This window comes from Labeo rohita, chromosome 19, assembly GCF_022985175.1.
Source record: "Labeo rohita strain BAU-BD-2019 chromosome 19, IGBB_LRoh.1.0, whole genome shotgun sequence".
Taxonomy (NCBI): domain Eukaryota; kingdom Metazoa; phylum Chordata; class Actinopteri; order Cypriniformes; family Cyprinidae; genus Labeo; species Labeo rohita.
In genome coordinates, this window is record NC_066887.1 from 10,795,103 (window position 1) to 10,815,685 (window position 20,583).

The 20,583-nt window shown below is 36.5% G+C and overlaps 1 protein-coding gene across 6 annotated transcripts in view; it reads right to left on the reverse strand.

Annotated features, from left to right (window-relative positions):
- Positions 1-20,583, reverse strand: part of kiaa1522 (KIAA1522 ortholog) — a 60,771-nt gene that overhangs the window by 33,407 nt on the left and 6,781 nt on the right. The window contains exon 1 of one of the 6 annotated variants that reach the window (XM_051136800.1): positions 3,415-4,154. The exons of 4 other annotated variants lie outside the window; for them this stretch is intronic. In XM_051136800.1, coding sequence (XP_050992757.1) covers positions 3,415-3,526 — 112 coding nt within the window. In that variant the 5' untranslated portion in view covers positions 3,527-4,154. Of the gene's footprint in view, positions 1-3,414; positions 4,155-20,583 lie in introns of those variants that run through there. One more of the 6 variants, XM_051136799.1, reaches the window with a different exon arrangement.

A 20,583-nucleotide genomic window follows, 5' to 3' on the forward strand; every position in this document is an offset into this window, starting at 1 on the left:
TTGGTCAGATCACCTGTCAATCAAACTCCATACAAAGAGTCAGTTAAAGGAGAAGTCCACTTCCAGAACAAATACTGACAGATAATGTACTCACCCCTTGTCATACAAGGTGTTCATGTCTTTCTTTCTTCAGCCATAAAGAAATTATGTTTTTTGAGGGAAACATATCAGGATTTTTCTCCATTTAATGGACTGATATGGTGCCCTGATTTTGAACTTCCAAAATACAGTTTAAATGCGGCTTTAAATGATCCCAAATGCGGTTGTGAACGATTTTCATAAAAATAATACAATTTATATACTTTTTAATGTCAAATGCTCATCTTGACTTACTCTGCCTGGACTGTTTTTTCGGTTCATGACAGTTAGGGTATGTCAAAAAACTCCCATCTCATGTTCACCCTCAACTCCAAAATCGTCCAATATCGCAGTTTTACCTTTTTTGTTAAGGGTGTTTGATTTTGTTTGCATGTTCACTTTGCAAAGACTGGGTCAGAACTTCTGTAGCGATGTGGGATGATTTTGAAATGATTTTTGAAGTTGTGGGAGAAAATACGATTGGAGTTTTTCAACATACCCTAACTGTCTTGAGCCAGAATACAGAGTTCAGGCAGAGAAAGGCAAGACAAGCGTTTAAATTAAAAAGTAATTAAATGGTATTTTTTTAATGAAAATAACTGATCGTTTCACTAGATAAGACCCTTCTTCCTTGGCTGGGATTGTTTACAACCGCATTTGGGATAATTTGAAGCCGCATTTAAACTGCATTTTGGAAGTTAAGGCACTATATCAGTCCATTATATGGAGAAAAATGCTGAAATGTTTTCCTCAAAAAACATAATTTCTTTACGACTGAAGAAAAAAAGACATGAACATCTTGGATGATAAGGGGGTGAATACATTATCTGTAAATTTTTGTTCTGGTAGTGGAGTTTTCTTTTAAATTGAAAAATGCCTTGTGCACTTTCGCAGTGCCACGATGGGTAACTTTTTAACTTTTCAACTTGAATATGCAAGGCTTCCAGGTGTCATTTTCTTCCAGTCATTGTACCTGTACAAAAACAGCCTGCTTTAAATCACAAACACACAGGTTTGTAGCACAAATATTTTCACAGTTAAATAAGTTAACTTTCAGAACAAAAATGTACAGATAATGTATTCACCCCTTGTCATCAAAGATGTCCATGTCTTTCTTTCTACAGTCGTAAAAAAAAATATGTTTCTTGAGGAAAACATTTCAGGATTTCTTTCCATATAGTGGACTTCTATGGTGCCTGTGAGTTTGAACTATCAAAATGCAGTTTAAATGCAACTTCAAAGGACTCCCAGCTGAGGAAAAAGGGTTTTATCTAGCAAACGATCAGTTAATATTCTTAAAATAATTAACAATTCATATGCCTTTTTTAACCTAAAATACTCATCTTGTCTAGCTCTGTGATGCGCATGCGAACTCCGTGTAATCCGGGTCAATACAGTTAGGGTATGTCGAAAAACCCCCATCTCATTTTCTCCTTCAACTTCAAAATTGTCCTACATCGCTCCAGAAGTAAAACTGACTTGGTCTTTAAGTTATAATGCATATATCGCGTGACAAATGTGACTGATTTCAGCCGTGGCTTCAGCGTCTATTTACAGTGTAGGGGGCGGGACGCCTTGGATTCTAGAGAGCTTTTAATTGGACAAAAAGTTTGATGAGAAGCTAAAGTGCAGGGTGATGTCATCAAAATTTTGTCATTGTTTTAGAGCACACTAGCTTATAAATAACCTTAAGGCTTACATATGCATACTTTAACAGGCATTTTCCTAATTTTATTGGCAAAAAGGTTTATGGCAAACAAAATAGTTATGAAGCATTTTCATAATGTTGATAAAGAGGACGTCTTAGCATTTGGACATAATGCGCCCTGCACACACAAATGACATTACTGCTAATAGGCTAATTTCCTCTTTCCATTTTCTCTACAGAGATATTTTGATGTAGGAGTCTTTGCGTCGCATGAAAAGTGAAGTGCCTTGCTTGGCAAGTCAGATTAGTGAAATGTTCCACTTGAGGACTGGCATCTTGTTTTTTATTAAGACACAACGAAGATGAAAGGGATGTGTTTGACAGGAGATTTGTTCCTTTCTGTAAACAGCAGGCTTTTTGACATGCACTTTTGATTTTATTTTCTGTCCAACGTCTTATTGCTTACATTCCCCTGTGATTTTAAATGACAGAGAACTGACTGTCTCAAACTGACTGCCACTCAAAGCCTGATGTCACAGAACCGTCCTGATACTGACGAACATTAGTACCACCTTTGGTCAAAGACCTCCTCTGTTGAAAATGAGAGGTTGCACAAAACAGAAAGTCTGAACGCTTAATAACAGAGCCGTGATTGCAGGGAATTTGAGGAAAACAAGCCGTAAATGATAGACTTGATGGGTTTACAGCATTTTCCATTTCAATAACAGTCCCAAACCTCCCCAGCCACTGAAACAACTCACAGGAACACAGGAAGAGACACCTGGATCTCTTTCCCTCCCATACCGACAAAAGCACAAAATCCCACACTAACAGAAATCCACCAAAAAAGTATGGTTTGTTGGACACGTGTAGGCATTAGAAAATTACAGATTTTTTATTGATTTAATTATTATTATTATTTTTTTGACAATATCTCCATAGTTAGGCCATAATTTGGCCACATTTAATCATGGATTGGTTCATAAAATGTATGACATTTTATACATTTTTATAAAAAGTTGTAAATTATTTTTAAAACTAGTAATGCAAATACTACTATATTTTTATTTTATTTTATTTGTTTTGTTTTGTAAATGTTAAAATGATACTTCCATGGTTTGCTGAACAGTGTTTTTTTGTCTTCACTGACATAAATTATTATTAGTATTTTTTTTTATTATTATTATAATTTTATGCTTTTTAAGTTTTGTAGATTTCATTTTATTTTAGTTAATGTTTATTTTATTTTAAGCAATGCTTTTTCTTTTTTTATATATATAGTTAATAATAACAACTCTGGTACCAAAATGTAAGGTAATATTTTGAAGTACATTATGTATATAGTAATCATTCAGTACTGTGGTATATATTTTGAAGTACCACGCTATTACCATCTGATACCATGGTGCATCACAGTACTTTTTTGTCAGCATCCCATTAGTAATATGGGTTTTTCAGATTATGTATTTTTCCTTTAAAGTCCCCCAAAATTAAATTTGTTATACACATAGTGTATATATACATACTGAAATACATTTTCAAAGTTACCATATATTCCACAGCATACTTAAATCAAATAAAATCTAAATTAATAAAGCACTGCAAGATACTTATTTCAGAATATCTAAGCTGGGCAACAACAAACACTTCATAAATTGCAAAATGCAGCATTTCCCATCTTTTCCTACCTGTTTTGAATTTATCCACATGTTTAAAGTGCCAGATGGACTTTACTCTGCTAGCACGCTGACTGCTGATAAGGTTAGCCTGGGTTTTCTTCTTGCTGTTGGAGTTCCCCATGACACTGATCTCATGCCCCACCAGCTCTAGACTCTCCAAACCCACCGGACTGCCACATATGGACCCTTGCTTCCCCGCTTTCTCTCTCCCTTCTGCTCCTAATGCCTGTATATTCCTGTTCCCGCTCAGCGCTCCAGCTGCAGCAGCAGAGACAGAGATGTCCCGCTCTCTGCTGTGCGTGTGATTCTGTGTGTGAGACCCTCCCTCCTTGCCTCTGTTGTTCAGACCACACCGCTCTCAGCGATGATCAGTCACAGCTCACTCTAGCCACTTGGAATGTGAGGAAGGAGGGATATATGCTTGCTTCAGCCACTCATGTTTGTATACACACACAAACACATATTAAGGCACTCGCACTTGTGTAATGGATGCAGTTTAACTCACATATTTGAGTATAGCCTGTATTGTTTCTCACTCTTTCCTCTGTGTTTTATAGATCTCGCCTTAAGGCAGTTCATATCTCCGTTTACACGGATGCCTGCTTTTATTTCCTTTGCCTTTATCCACTAAATCCCTATGACTCCATCAAAGAAATGTTTTCCTAAACAGTAGGTGGGTGAATCTTATGAAACTTTAAGAAATGTCCAAAGTAAAATTGTAAAAAGCTTATTACTTACGAGCATCATGCCCTCAGTTGCGTAAATACAAAATGGAAGCCCGTTTCTGCCACTCAATAAAAAGTAAAAAAGGTTATTGGGACTTTTTATCTCACAATTCTGAATTTTTTCCTCAGAATTGCATGATACAAATGCACAGTTCTCACTTTTATCTCAGAATTGCATGATATAAACACATCATTCTGATTTTTTTCTCCAAATTTTATAATACAAACTTACAACTGCGAGTTATAAAGTCAGAACTGCGTGACAAACTCAAAATTCTGACTTTTTCTCAGAACTGCATGATATAAACACACAACTGTGGGTTATAAAGTCATAATTGTGTGACAAACTCGCAATTCTGACTTTTTTCTCAGAATTGCATGATAAAAACACAATTACAACAAATGTTCTCACAAGCACAAGTTTATATTTCGCAATTTTGACTTCGCAGTTGCAAGTTATAAAGTCCAATTTTGAGGGGGAAAAAGACTGATATGTTCTCAAAACATCTTGCAATTGTGACTTTTTTCTCAAAATTGCCAGTTATTAAATCAGAATTGTGAGAATTGTGAGTTTATAACTCACAGTTTTGCGAAAAAAGTCACAACTGCGAGGAGCAAACTCGCAATTGTAAAAAAAGTGAGATAAGAAAAAATTGTGAGGTAAAATGTTTATACTTTTTCTCGAAATATTTTTTTTTTTGTTGTTTCCTCTACAAAATAACTTTTTTGTCACAATTCTGACTTTTTTCTCAGAATGGCAAGATTAAATTATATCTTGCAATTCTGCATTCATAACTCGCAGTTGAATTGAATTGTATTTATTATTTTTTAATTACAGAGTTATATCAATTAGATTGCTTTGTTTATTTCACTAATGTAATGACAGTTTGGGGAGAATGTGCTTAACTGTCAACAAATATATCGTAATTCTCGCTAAAATGTACATAATATTTGCTACACAAAATAAATTGAGTATATTATTAAAACATTTTGTTCTGATTTTGTAGAACAAAAAACGTGACTGGGATAAACCCCCTGAGATATTTTCACAATCTGAATAGTTTCCATATAAAAAAAAGTCATGACATCATCTATTCCACATGCTTGGAAACATTACAGATGATATCTGTTGATACATTACTGCTGTAAGCATGTAATTCAAGTCTACACCAGACAAAAAAACAACTTATTATTCAACTCCTGCACTGTGCAAGCCTCAAACCTCATCCCATCTCAACCACGGATATGCCAAGAACCCTGCATATTTTATCCATTATTCTTTCTTCCACCAGCATCTCTTTCTTTGTCCTATTTCTGGTGCAGTCCTCTTGTGTCACACTCTTCTTGTGTTTCCAACTTTCTCTCCCCCCCAGCTTACTGTCTTTCACTCTGTCTTTTACTGTTTCTCTCTATCAGGTAACCTAATATTTCATTTGACTCTGATCTATACCAAGAAGTGCATTAACAGCAGGATACAGCCTGTTTCAACTGTTCTAACTGCACATTTAAAATAAACATTTCAAAGGAAATGTACAATCAACACATGACGTACAGTTTTATGCAAAATTCTGGGAACCCCTTGCAGGGGGGTGAAAACTTTTTGAATTTGAAGATCAAGGTTTATTCTACTTAATTTGTCTTCCAGGAAACGTCGGAAAAAATTGAAAAAAAAAGTGGAAAAATTATATCTCAACAAAATTTGGACATTTTTATCCTGTTCAAAAGTTTTCACCCCCCCAGCTGGCTCTTAATGCATTGTGTTTCCTTCTGGAGCATCAGTGAATGTTTGAACCTTTTTTAATAGTTGTGTTTGAGTCCCTCAAATGTCCCCAGTGTGAAAAGATGGATCTCAAAATCATACAGTCACTGCTGGAAAGGGTTCAAATATGCAAAAGATGCTGGAAAACTGAAAAATCTGCAGAACCTGGGGGATTTTTCCGAAGAACAGTGCTCAGTTTAACTGTTCAGAACAAACAAGAGACTCATTAACAATGATCACAAAATGAAAAAAGCAGTCGTAGATCATTCAGGTAAAACTCCAAAACTTTTGCAGGGGGTTATTTGAATAAATTCAGCTATTTTTTTGTCTTGTGGACTACATGTAATTATCTTTATGTAAAATATCTTACTCAGGACAGTACTAAATAAAAAAAAATAACATGCATTTTGTTTGATCTCTCTTATTTTGTGAAAATTATTCACATTTTCAGATTCTGCAAGGGGTCCCAAACTTTTGCATAAAACCATATATATGTATAATTACTGCTTTTACATATTCAAGATGAAAATAATTGACTTTTGCCTTTGCTATAAAAACATGGTGTTGAAGACAATGTTATTATAGTTAACTAAAACTAAAAATCTTTACTTGAAAAAAAAAAAAACAATGTAATAAAATATAAAAACAACAAATTTACTAAAACCTTAATTAAACTTCAAATTAAAACAGAATACATATATATATATATATAAAGTACTCCAAACTATTAAAAACTATAATAGTATCTCAATGATATTAAAATAACAGTTTAAAGATGATGAACTTACGGTATAAAGTATAAAAATAGCTTTTAGACAATGTTTTCCCTATTAGTTGAGGAGATTAACAGTCTTTATGTTTATTTTATGATGTAATTTATCTACCCCTTATTTTTAAATGCAAAATATTTAGCATTTCAGTGTCTGACACAGCTGAAACTAAGCCTACAGGGCTTTAGAAACGTTAATTTATACATTACGTCATGATCTGGAAGAAAAGGAATGCCCACTGGAGATTTTAGGAGGGAAAAACTGTGCCCCAGGAATGTTTTTGACCTTTTCCAGGTACACGTTGGGCCTCCCCTCTCCTTGTTTCCTCCTCTCGCTGTAATCAAGAGCCCAGGCTTTACAAATACTGAAAGCTTTGCAAATCATTGTTAATCTAAAACAGACAGAAGACACAGGAGGCCCCGGCATAAGCAGATGCAAACATAATGGAATCCTGGGAATTACGTTATCCTCTTGTAACTTGGCAGGGGAAACACTTTGTGAATCATGTAACAGAAAAAAACTGTAACAAAACCTATGACAACCATTTCAATCAGCTACCTCATTCCAGACTCATTGCATTTCAAACTGATCCTCTCTTCAAACACTCCTGTTTTGAAACACTATCCGAATTGCATCATTTGTTATTCACAAACACAATGAAGCAATCATTCTCCACTGAAACAACCAGTTTTATCAAACCAAAAGTACAAACCATGCAAATACCAACACGAAGTCTTTAACATCACTCATGTTTTGCCCATAGACCAGCTTCAGGTTTAATATCAGGTTTGACTAGGACAAGTACATCATACGTCAATTTACAGACACTTAGAAGTAGTCTGAATACCGCAAGAAGCTTTCACGGGGCATCATCACAGACTAATGGATAATAATGCCTTACAAATCGATGCCGCCCTTATTTGCCTCCACATTAGGCTCTTTGCGCAGACTCGCTCCATTCTTCTTCCCATATGATTCAGCTCATCTGAATTCTGTTGATTCTTCCTCTCCTGAACCTGTGAATGTGCTCTGGGACATGCGATGCTGTTTTAGAGGCTTGCGATGTGAAGAGAGGAATTTCACCCTGACAGGAATATAATGCCCTGAAGGTGTAGCGATATTACTGGCGTCCTACCTTCCTCCTGCTTCATTCATCATTGCTGAAGTGACAAAAATGTGTCAGTTGTTTTTATGTCACACTTCACTGCAGAAAGAGAAACTTTCTCACAGCTGAAAACGTGCTTTATTTTTTTTATTTTTCATCATGAATTAACTGCTTTATTTATAGAGCTTTGTCAAAATGCCAAGTATGACAAAAATGGCGCTGTATTAAAATGCATTCTAGAAAATGCGTATTTCTGCCTATTACTCCTTTCCTTCCCGTAAGAGTGGGCGCAGCCATTTGTAAATTTTATGGGTCTGGCTTCCAGTCTCATCCGCATCCAGCTATTTTTATCTGTACAAAACAGCTCTTTTTGCTGCTTGATATTGCAAATTGTGTGTCTTACTATGTAATTTTAATGTATTTAATGTATTTATATTAATTTTGAACACACTGGTGTGTAGTGCAAACAGTTTTACCGTTTACTGCACGTTGTTATTCCTCCTGTTGTTTCCGTATAGCGGCTAATTAGCGAAATGGGAAATGGGACAATTAAGTTTCAGTATTTAATGTTTTTTTGTTGTTGTTGTAATTACAGAAGCCTGTTTCGTGATATAAATTGTGTGAAAAACATGCAGTTGCGAGATATAAAGTCAGAAATGCATGATATAAATTTGCAAATTGCAATTGCAAGTTATAAAGTCAGAACTGCGCAACAAACTCACAGTTCTTTTTTCTCAGAATTGTGTGATATAAACTCACAATTGTGAGTAATAAAGTCAGAATTGCACGAAAACTCACAATTATGATTTTTTTTCATAATTAATTACTTTTTTCAACAGTTAGCCGACTAATGCTATCTCACATATCTTATTCGTATTTTATGAGGTGGCTAATTCATATGAATTTTTACGACCTCACTTGTACTATTTTGTACAATTTGTCTAGACCCCAGTGATGGGTAGGTTTAGGGGCGGGGTTAGGGGTAGGTCATTTGTACGAATTCATATGAATTGGTGAACTCGTAAAATACATACGATTTAGCAAGTGAGATACAAATTAGCCACCACATAAAATATGTACAAATTGCTGCGAGATTGGGTTGAAATATCTTAATGCTGCCACAGACCACTTAAAAGTCAGAAGTTAGAAGTATACCACAGAGAATTGTAGTTAGCATGGCTTCTAATACCCTACACTCTTAAAATAAAGGTCCTTTAAAAGTTCTTCAAAGCGATGCCATAAAGAACCATTTTTGGTTCCACAAAGAAGCATTCAGTCAAAGGTTTTTTAAAGAACCATCTCTTTCTTACCCTTTTATAATCTGAAGAACATTCTTTCGCCACAAGAAACCTTTTGTAAAACAGAACAGTTCTTTAGATGTTAAAGATTCTTTATGGAACCATTTAAACAAAAAAGGTTCTTCTATGGCATCGTGAAGCACCTTTATTTTTAAGAGTGTGCTGGTTAAATTCATCACCATCATGCCAGTACAACAGCCTGCTCACTGCTGTTTAGAGTTAGTCATACAGTTAAGACCATTCACAATAATTAGCAGGTCATGGCTCCTGTTGTCAAGGTGAACTTTCCTTTTCTTGCACCTCTAGAAACAGATTAAGACCCCCGTCTGTGCATGAGTAAGCATGTGTATATGTGTGAGAGCCATTTCATGTGCTTGTGTGAAGACAGAAGTGCCTTCAGGTACTGTACCTCAGGACTCCACTGACCTGGCAGAAGCTGTGTGAATTTTAAATATGTATTTTGTAAGAAATACTGCCATGCCTGATGTTATAGAATGTAGAGTATTACATGAATATGATGACCAGACATCCTGTTTCTGTTGGGCCTAGAGTTATTCAGTGGCGACCGTAACATTCCGTTCATTATAAGCGCACAATGCGGTTTTCTTGCCTGTCCCTTTAAATGTTCAAGCTCTTTAAAATCAGGTGGATTCCAGTGTCTTCCCTGCCATTATATTAGAGGCACCTCCGCCCCCCTTGAAGGTCAAGTTCATTTTATTTAATACTATTTTCTATATAGCACCAGATCACAACAAGGGTCATTTAAGGTTACCTTTCCTATAGAACAGGTCTATACCTTGTTCTTTTATTAAACTAACTAACTAAAATAAATGGTCTTATGTTATTTATCTTATTTACACGACGGCATGTCATTTCTGTCTCTACATGAACGCGCGTCAACAATTTCTCCTCAGCGAAAACTGGATCACGGAGTCCATTCATAAAAACGGAATTTACTCTATCCACAAGTTTCCTATGCCCCATGAGGCCTTGCGTCAAAAGTGGGAGCGTCTTCCGGTTCAAAGTAAACAAGCGGGACGTGACACTCATTCATTTAACAGTTGACAGGAGTGACGGGCAAATGAAGCCTTGTGAAGCACCGAGACTTCCCTCTGACTGTTTCAGGAAAAGATTCAAAGCTTCAAGAGCGTCGAAAACAGTGCGATCTGGTGGTTAGTAAAAAAAATAAAGCAGCCAAAAGACTAAAGCTCCGTCGGAAGACACATTCACCACAATTTCCATAGATCAATCCATGCTATATGCACAAATAAAAGCCTAACCATGTGTGTGTTTGTTTTTGTTTTTGGTTGAATTTCTGACTTTGATAAATTAATTTACCCATTGAATAGTGCCATTAAATGCCAGTACGAATATCAATATGATGTAATAGAAGAATAATGTACACACATATATTAATTGCATATGGCATATATTTAATTTTCCTGAAATAATTTGTATTCTTCATATTACTTGTATGACTGGGTATTTAAAAATGTAATTATTAAATGGGTCCCAATGAAAATGTACTCGCAAAGTAAGATCTGGGGGTTGAACATTAAGACACGCAAAGTGAATCGCGCACATGACTGGACAGAAAGTGAAAGGGATTTCTACGTTTACAAGCCTTGAATCGAGGCTTCATCTGGCATGTCCTTTAACACAAGCTCTGAAGTCTCGGTTCTAATGTCATTTCACTAGTTGACAGTCATTCAAGATTTAGCGATCCAAACTTGCTAATAACATAAATTCGAAAAGCATATGTTGTCCATAAGAATGCAGTGACATCTCTCATAAAGGTGTGCATCTTTACAAAGTAAACAAAGGTCTAAAAACACTTAGCCTCTTCGCTAATTAGCACACAAAATACCACTGGAATACTATGTCCGCCACCTCGCCGGAAGCTGTACCCACGTTCTTTTTTACAGTAGCATTTTGGATGAATATATCAAAATTGGGTCTGCCACTTAATTTGAATCGTGATATGGATTAATGTCTGTGAATATTAAAACGCAAAGAGACGGTTTAGATCCTGCATGTTTTGCTTGGCTCTGTATGTATGAATGGCGGAAACACGGTTTTGTTTACTACAGAAATGCTAAAGCCGAAAATACTTTTCGGCCTCTGCGTCTCATTATATGACCACATGAACACATGAACTTCATCTGCAGAGCTGCTGTGAGAGTCTTTTCATGTGAATTTTACCGTTTCATTTTAGAAAACTAGCATCATATCTTACTGTATACACACAGAAACTTCACGGCAACCTGTCAAAATAAAAGTACGGTTTAACGTTTAACAGAAATATATTACTCTTGTATTACTTTTGTACAATGTACTTTATATATTTCTATTTCTGGCCAATTTAAATAAAACAATTAAATTATAAAAATAGATGTTACAACCAGATTAACCACTTAATTATAGAAAAAAAAATTCTACAATTATTATTAAAACTTTTTTTAACAGAATACTCACACAAATTTTCTTCTATGTATTAATTTTAACAGTTTGCCAAAAAATAAAATGGTTTGATTAAAAATAAATACATGTTTAATGCCTTCATTTGATTATCAGAAAAATTAAAACACAAACAATTTCTGAAAAAAAAAGAAAGAAAGAAAAAGATTGTAGGGCCCTATTGTTTAAAATGTTGAAACTGAAAGCTTTGTTTCTTTTTTTTTTTACTGAAATAAATGTTGTTGTTGTTATTACACAGAGAGTAAAGTACCAAAAAAAAGTACCGTTGGGTACCGACACCCCTGCCCCATCCATCCACCACCAAAGCTGTGAACCTAGGGGAAACACTGGGATTCTGATTGGCTGTGAATGTTTTTATCTTAATCATTAATTTCAATGACATCACTCCTCTGTACTGTTATAATTACAGTTGTGGTTTGGACTTCCCTAATCTCACAGAATTAGAATGATGATTAAAACTTTATAATTATAGTTATCATTAGAGTTATCATCCTTGGTCTGAATGGGCCGTTAGCCATGAAGGTTCTATTTTCAGGTTGTGCCCTGGTGTTCTTACAACTTCTTTACAGAAATATAGGTATGTGCTTTTTTCAGCTGTCAGGGTTGCTGACTTTTTTTCATACTTGAATTGTAAAAAGTATTTCAGCCAGTTAGCTTGCATCTGGTTGCCATTACAATTTGCTGGCATTTAAAAGATATGACTCAGACCATTTAAATGAGCTTGAAACAGCACATGAATGCTGTGGAGGGAAATGAGCGTTTTGTTCCACACTGCCCTCTAGTGGCTGAAGTGAACACAGCTTGGCAAGCATTGCTGGCTCATGTATTATTAGACCAATGACCAGAAACTCAAACCTGCTGTTCTCACTGTTCTTAAGAACACAAAACGGCGCCAAAAACAAAACCACGCTGAGAACATTTTCTTTAAGTTAGCAGTTTTCTCTTGCACAGATCTGCAGTTGTTCTGGATTTGCTGGGATATTGCCATCCTGGACTGAGGGGGGGTGTAATCCAAGAGGCATCAAGTCAAATTCCATCCACCTGCATTCCTCCAGATCCAACACTTGGCAGACACATGGCCAGTTTACTCAGTGCCAACCTACAAATGTAATTCACCTGCTCTCAGAAGGAACTGCTTGTCCTTTTCTGATTATTATTGTTTTAACATAGTTTCCTCTATTTTTAATCATTCACAACCACTGATCTTTACCAGTAATAAAGGAGGAAAAAGCTAATCTTACAAGCAGCACAGCGTGAACCTTCATAGTACATCTGTGTTCATTGTTCCCTGTCTTCATTCCTAGCATGCTTGCTCACAGCGCCAGAGTTATGAAGAGGCTAAAAGAGGCAGAAGAGACTCAAGGTCAAGGCGAGATGATGAGTCATGATCCATTATAAGAAATGAAAAGAGATTCAGCAAAATTTTATCTCAGCATCAACCAGGTGGAAGGAGACAAAGCAAGGTGTGAAAAAGCCATCAGTGGAGAGCTAAAAGTGTTGTGCTTCACAACAAAAGCCGACAGAATTCTTTTCTCATTCATGCCTATAGTGTGATGTTTGTCTTTGAGTGATGACGCACAGCTTTTTGACACACTTCCTTAATGCTTCCTTAATGTTTTTTAATGCTTTATTTAACAGAGTTAGTTCACCCTCATGTCGTTCCAAACCCGTAAGACCTTCGTTCATCTTCAGAACACAAATTAAGATATTTTTGATGAAATCTGAGAGCTTTCTCACTCTGAATAGACAGCAGTGCAACTGATACGTTTAAGGCCCCAAAGGTTATGTTGTGACATTAGTGGTTCAGCCTTAATATTACGAAGCTACGAGAATACTGTTGTTGAATAAAGTCGTTATTTTTGTTTTCTTTGTAAAGAAAATGTATTCTCGTAGCTTCATTACATTACGGTTGAAACACTGATGTCACATGGAATATTTTAACGAAACCCTTGAACTTTGCTGTCTATGCAAAGTCAAAAAGCTCTCCGATTTCATCAAAAATATCTTAATCTGTGTTCTGAAGATGAATGAAGGTCTTATGGGTTTGGAACGACATGAGGGTGAGCAATCAATGACAGAATTTTCATTTTTGGGTGAACTATCCCGTTGAAATCCCAAATTACATTTGTCCATTTTACAATGGACATACAAGTTCAGATTGCCAAGGTAATAAAGGTCACAGCAATAACTTTTAAAACACAAAAAGCATTTCAAAAAATATCAGCAAGCAGCGATTATTGGGGTTCAAGTGCTTTAAGGCATTTAAGCAGATATGAAAAAACATTATTTATCAAGACTGTAACCACCTAAATCAATGATTTAAAAAGCTTTTTTGGCAAATCCAGGTAATTTACCATAGAAACATTATGTTTTTTAATGTTTATGAGTGTTTAACCCTTTAACTGTCACTCCCATTTTTTGATCACAGACATAAAAATGCACTATCCAGATTAAAATTTTTATAATTCATGAATAAAAACATTTTGTAATATGATTTTAATGTGCATTTCCCATGGTAATGCAATGTCTGATTTTAAAATGCCTTTCAAAGGATGAATTTTGAGATTTTAAGTTTTGAACTGATATATAATTTCTTATGATTTCTAAAACGTGATAGGGAAAAAGGCGACGAAGAAAGTCTTTTGTGACAAAGGTCAGAACTCATGTTATGATGTAGATATATATTAATCTATTACTTTTCCTACATAATTTGTAACACAAAAAACATATCTATTTAGGAGACCTTAGACCTTTCCAACGATGTATAGTTTGTCATGATTAGATTAGGATTTATTTATAACATAGTGAAGTAAACTTCCACAGAGGGGATGGTGACAGTTAAAGGGTTAAGCACCAGCTGTGGTCCGATCATTTTAAAACTTTGCATGCTTGTTTAGAATCACCTGTCGCATGTGCTCACCAGGTTTCGTGAAGTTTTGAGTTTTCCTTTAGGCTTTATAGGATTCTGGGTAAATTTGGACAGGAGTCTTTTCTAAACTAGCCCGTTATAGCCACCCAAAGGGTAAATTTCAACATTTTTTTTTGATAATTATTGACCTAGAGAGTCTAGAGAATTGTACTACAGTGTTATTTTTCCAGGTTGGATGAAAAATCTAGGACTAGTTCGCAAAATGAGCTTTTTTACATCTTTTCTAACATTTAACAAACGATTTGATTGACAACAGTGGTTCTAGAGGCAAAGTTGTCCGGAATGAGGAGTACTATCATATGATACAAATATCACGTGTATGTGCAAAAAACTGCACAATGTACAATTATTTACACCCTTGAAAAAAGCAATATCACCCCCCAGTGGCCGATTTCTTTCAAATTTCTCACAAACCTTTGGAGCCATGAGTCAAAAAAGCCCACCAAGTTTTGTTCAGGTCAGCCTCTGTTAACCTTGTCTAATAGGTGCTCAAACTTCATTGCCAATAGCGACCTTGTTTTTTGGGATACACAAATGTCCTTATAGACACTTGTGGTACTTTGGTCAATTTTTATGTTGATCGGACAAATGGTATAGCCATTTTTACGTTTTTTTTCCCTCTCACAGCGCCACCAAGTGGCTATGCTCTGTGATTTTTGTTCTGTTACCTCAGATTGAGCTCTTACATAATTGTTCTAAATTTAGCAAAAATATCTCATTCTGTTCAGGAGTTATAGGCATTTTACTAAAAGTGGCCCTGCCCCTTTGGAATGTTTTGGCATCCCTTTGCAACGGTGAGCCAAAAGTTCAACTTTTTTGATAATTATTGATAATCACTTTGCAGAGAATCTTTCTGACATAAGACACTTGAGCCTGCGACTGGCGGTTTAGGAGTTATTAGCAATTTCGTACTTTTGATCGCTGTAGCGCCCCCGTCAGGCCGATTGGGGTGAGCCTTGGTCACGTTTCAAGTCTCTGACTTACGGTTAGGTCTGCACGATCAGTTTTACACAGAGATTGCTGATCCTTGGCCATTCTAACAATTACAACAGAGTTTAAGCACTACACGCTTGAACCTCTAAAAATTAGATACATCAAGATAAATAATATCAAGTTCCACCCATGTTACTGACGTAACACTTCTTTGTACTGCTGCACAAACATACACTGATAGACATAGTGACTGGATTATTCCATCTCCAATTGTATTAATAGATCTAAACAAAGAGATATAGAGGTCAAGAGGTCACTGGCCGGCTGCCATTACAACAGGAAATGTCCCTATACTGTTATCTGGTTTCACAGCAGCAAAGTGTAGGTGTGTCAGCACCCCTTGTTGAGCTTGTGTGTGTTTGTCGGACAGCTGGGTGTAACCATCACGACCCAGACTGAGGTCAGAGAACTTGTTCCTGACCTTGGCAGCTTCTTTTATACTCTCCTCATTCCTGTACTTTCTCTCTGGAGCTCTAAACTGCAGTTTCATCCATTAATGCTGTCAGAGTGTCCTTGTTTCATTACAGCAACATCACGGCCACAGCCGACATTAAACAGTCCAGCTAAAAAGTTCAGCACTTGGATACTGTATTGAAGCTATGTAAAAACTTGCAGCAAAGGGATTAGCGACTTTGTTTTATCTTGACTTTATCTTTGAAAGAGGTGTGAGAGAAATGTGCCGTAGTCTCCCTGACAGGTTTGTGGTAATAAGAAAAAGTTTTAATGCTTTCTTATGGAAATGAAGACCTTAGTGAGAGGCTGTTCATAAGCTGTCAGTGAACTGCCTGGTTGTACACAAGCTGGAAGAGGGTGAGGGAGTGCAAGTTTTTGTTGGAGTAAACGGTGAAACGAACCTGTCAACAGGTGTATCCGTTACTGTGAGTTACATAATGAAAACCACAAACACTGAGACACATGAGACGACTTGGCTGATTGGGACTTGTAGGCGAAGGATGCATGGAAAATCTATTTGACAGAGTTACTATATAGAATGAAAAGTCAATGAATATACGCTATGGTTCAAAAGTTTGCAGGTTTATAAAGGTGACATATGAAAATCTGACTTTTCCTGTATTCAAGTGCTGTATTCTGTGTCCCCGGTGCACCTACCAACCCAGAAATCATGAAAAAAACAACCCAGTAATTTTGTTTCAGTAAGCCTTTTTCTGCAAGCATGTGAAAAAAACAAGCATGTCAGATTGTGCTCCCCATGACGTGGCAAGGGGATCTTATAATATTACCACCCCTCCATCTGGATGTTTCCACCCACAGAGTTGACATTTTCAAAGCATGTGTTTCAAATGTGTGCGCTCAGAAAACTCTGTATCAGAAGTTCATGGCTTTAAAATGCATGATTTAATCACGACAGACGTGATAATCAAAACCAAACATGTATTTTAGCAGAGTATCTGAGTTATGAGCTGTAAAGGCACAGCACTATTCTGGAAAAGGGGGGAGGGGAGCAGCAGCTCATTTGCATTTAAAGAAACATGCACAGAAATGTGTGTTTCTGCTTCCATTCAAATTGATATAACTGATATAATAAATTGATATAATAAATGATCTGTGGGGTATTTTGAGCTGAAACTTCAAAGACACATTCTGGGGGCACCTGAGACTTATATTACATATTGTAAAAAGGGGCATAATAGGTCTCCTTTAGAGAAATTGTTATTTTTATTCAGCAAGGATGCGTTAAATTGACAAAAAGTGACAGTGAAGACAAACAAAAGATTTCTATTGAAGATAAAATTCATCAGAGAATCATGAAAAAAAATATATATATATTTACGCAAAAGTATTAAGTAGTACAACTGGCAGCTTTGCAATCATAGGAATAAAATTTAATTTTAAAATATACTAAAATAGAAAAAAAGTAACAGAATTTTAAAATATTACTGATTTTTAATGTACATAATGAAACAAATCCTTTGTGAAAAAGATACTTCTTTCAAAAACATTCAAAAAAATGTTTAAAGAGGATAAACCTGTGAAAGTGTGGCTTTATATGTTGTAAAATGTGTTGAACGTTGCTGACAGTACTAGACTCTTTTTGGTAAGAATAACTGACTCCAAACTAATTCATTATTGATTATTAATGCACACCTGAGTTAGTAATGCGGCCATGACACGAAGCAGAGAAGCGGTTACACCTCAGCACATGAATATTTAATAATATTTTCAGAATTCCAGCACCCTAGATTGATTTTGTGAGTCAAAATACTGCTTAGGATCCCACTTACAGGATGCTGTTACTAATTTAGAAAATAATAAGGCAAAGTAATATTTCAAAGTGATTTACAACTGTACTTTGTATTTTTTTAATTGTAATGTATTTCAAGAGTTTATTTAGTGGTCATTATATAAAAATATCTGATTGCAAAATGCTAAGACTGGCCAATCAGAATCAAGTACTGCTGAGAACTTTTTAATAGGCAAATATATTTATTAAATGACCATGAATGTGTTAAACTTGAATGACTGATGTTTAAATTCTGTGGAAATCTGTAGAGTTTTCTGTGGAATTTGGTGGTGTAAAGGCCTATTTATCTTTACGATGTTCTCAGCAACACAAAATATACTTCTCTTGAAAACATTTAATCATATTCCTGTACTCTGCAAGACTTTTTACACAGTTTTAACCCTAATGTCTATCACAGCTTCCCATTCTGACCTCACGTGCTCTTTAACCGTCTTCTGGGCAGGGACGCGCTTGGAACATTAAATTACTGTCTTTTGTCACTCCGCTCTTTTGTGTTTCTGTGACGTGCGTTGGGATGTATATCAGTGTCTCCAAACGCCATTAAACATTCACATGTTCTTTATTTCAGAGCTATTACAGGAAGCTCATATTTCATTTAACCCTCCTCTGTTTGACCACAAGTCATCATTCTATGTTGGCATGCGAGATCATCGTTAACAGATGTCTGGCCTCTGCAATAAGGATGACCAGTTCAGCCTTCTTCTTCACTTTTTTCTTATTCCCACTATAATCAAGTCAAAGGCTACCGTTAACTGTTTGGTTACCAACATTCTTCAAAATACCTTCTTTTCTCAACAGAATAAAGAATTGTAATTCTAAAAAAAATGAATTTTAATTTATGGGTGAACTATCCCTTTAAGTGGGTCATAAAAGCACTTTCAAGTTAGCTAATTGCATTTGATATAAAAGTAAACTATAATACATTTATGTTTTAAGAGAGTTTACATGTCCACAGCTTTGACTTGGGTTAAACTAACTCTCCTCACTCATGTGATAAAGGATCAATGTTTACTGTGTCTGTTTTGCTTCAGAGGGAATCCCATGCACAGTGATCTCACCCCACAAAAAGCTTCCGGACCTGATAGAGCCCTCTGGCTGGAGGGAGGAGGGTAGACAGAGGCTGAGCTCAGTCAAACAGGGGTGACGCAAGGAGTTAGTGCTGCACTGTTGAGCCCCTAAGCCCAGAAATGTCCTGAATCAGGACAGCCCGACTGATTTGTTTGGGGAAGGGCCCACAAGAAGCAGCATGTCCTAAATCCCAAAGACTTACATTAAAGGAGAACCTCCGCTGTATATAGACCTAAATATCATAGGTTCTGCCATCATTATTCACATGCCAAAGCTGATTGGTTTCTTTTCGTATCATCAGCCAGTGACCTTGCTGCTCAACATTTAAATACTTAGCTAGTGCTTGCTGTAGCAGTTGCAGCGTGCTTCAAAAACCCTCCACCTCCCCAGCTCCACCTGTATAGGTCTGCTACAGGGTGATTTCATGTATGCTATATATGGGGGTTATTTCATATGTTATATGTGCAGCAGTAGTATTTCTACATGCTGTCTGTGGATGTACTGGCAGTAGTGAGTCTTGGTACTTGCTCTGTCGCAGCAGTTTTAAAAAAAAGTATAAAATGTACTTTTTCAGGGTTGGAGACTGTGAAACCAGATTAAAAAAATGAGCTTGTGGCAAAGAAAAGGGATGTAATATTACAAAGCGTTTCGGATAAATCAGTCATCATTCAGTAACACAGCATGTGTCTCATCTCTCAGACCTTTCCACACTTTGGCTTTGTCTCTGTCTCATAAAGAAAAGAAAATGCTATAAAATGTGGAGTCTGAAGAGAGAATATGAGCCTGAATGACATGTTATTCTCAGTGTATGTCCAGCTAAAGTCCCAAGTGTCTGTTAGCTCACGGACTCTGGCAACTCAAAGTCGACATGCTTTTTTCTGTGTAACAGAGGGAGTGTGAGACTTGTGGGGGCAGGAAGAGAAAAATCCAGAATCGGAGTCTGTTTTACATAGTCTTCTGCTCTTCTGGTTGGACCTCTACATGAAAGTGGTCCAGCAGGTTTTAAAAAGTCAGTGTCCAAGAGGACCTCAGGGACCGGCTTTGCAAAACTTTCCCAAGACAACTTAACAGAAAGGTTGGGGATATAATGCTGGATGTAGTGTCCAATATTGTTCTTACAATCTTAGGTTCCACACAGGGATTTAAGAGCAGATGTCAAATGGCAGAGATCCTCAGTCTTCCTGCTGGAGGCCTTCATGCAGAGTCTAGTTACAGCACATCTCTCTCTAACTTTTAGTGTATTTCTAAAGGAGCTGATATGGTGTTATTTGGGTTGCTAGAGTGGTTGGGTTTTGTGTGTGGATTATAGGTATTTCTAGCTTGTTTTGGATGGTTGCTATGGTGTTGCTAGGTGATTGCTAGATCATTGATAGGTTGTTCCAGGGAAGTTCTGGGTGGTGGCTAGAGTGTTTCTAAGTGGTTGCAAGGTTTGTCATTAAGTGTAGGTGGTTGCTAGGGTGGTGCTACATTTTTGTGGTTGCTAGGGTGTTCCCAGGAAGTTATGGGTGGTTACTATAGTGTTTCTAAGGGGTCTCTAGGTTTTTTCTTAAGTGTAAGGTGTTAGATGTTACTAAATTTGGTGGTTGCTTGAGAGTTGATAAGGTGTTACTAGGAAGTTCTGAGTGGTTGCTAGGGTGTTCCCACAAAGTTCTGGGTGTTGCTATAGTGTTTCTAGGTCTTTGCTTAGATGTAGGGTGCTAGGATATTGCTATCTTATATTGAGTGGTTGCTTGAGCGTTGACAAGGTGTTGCTAGGAAGATATGGGTGGTTGCTAGGGTGTTCCCACAAA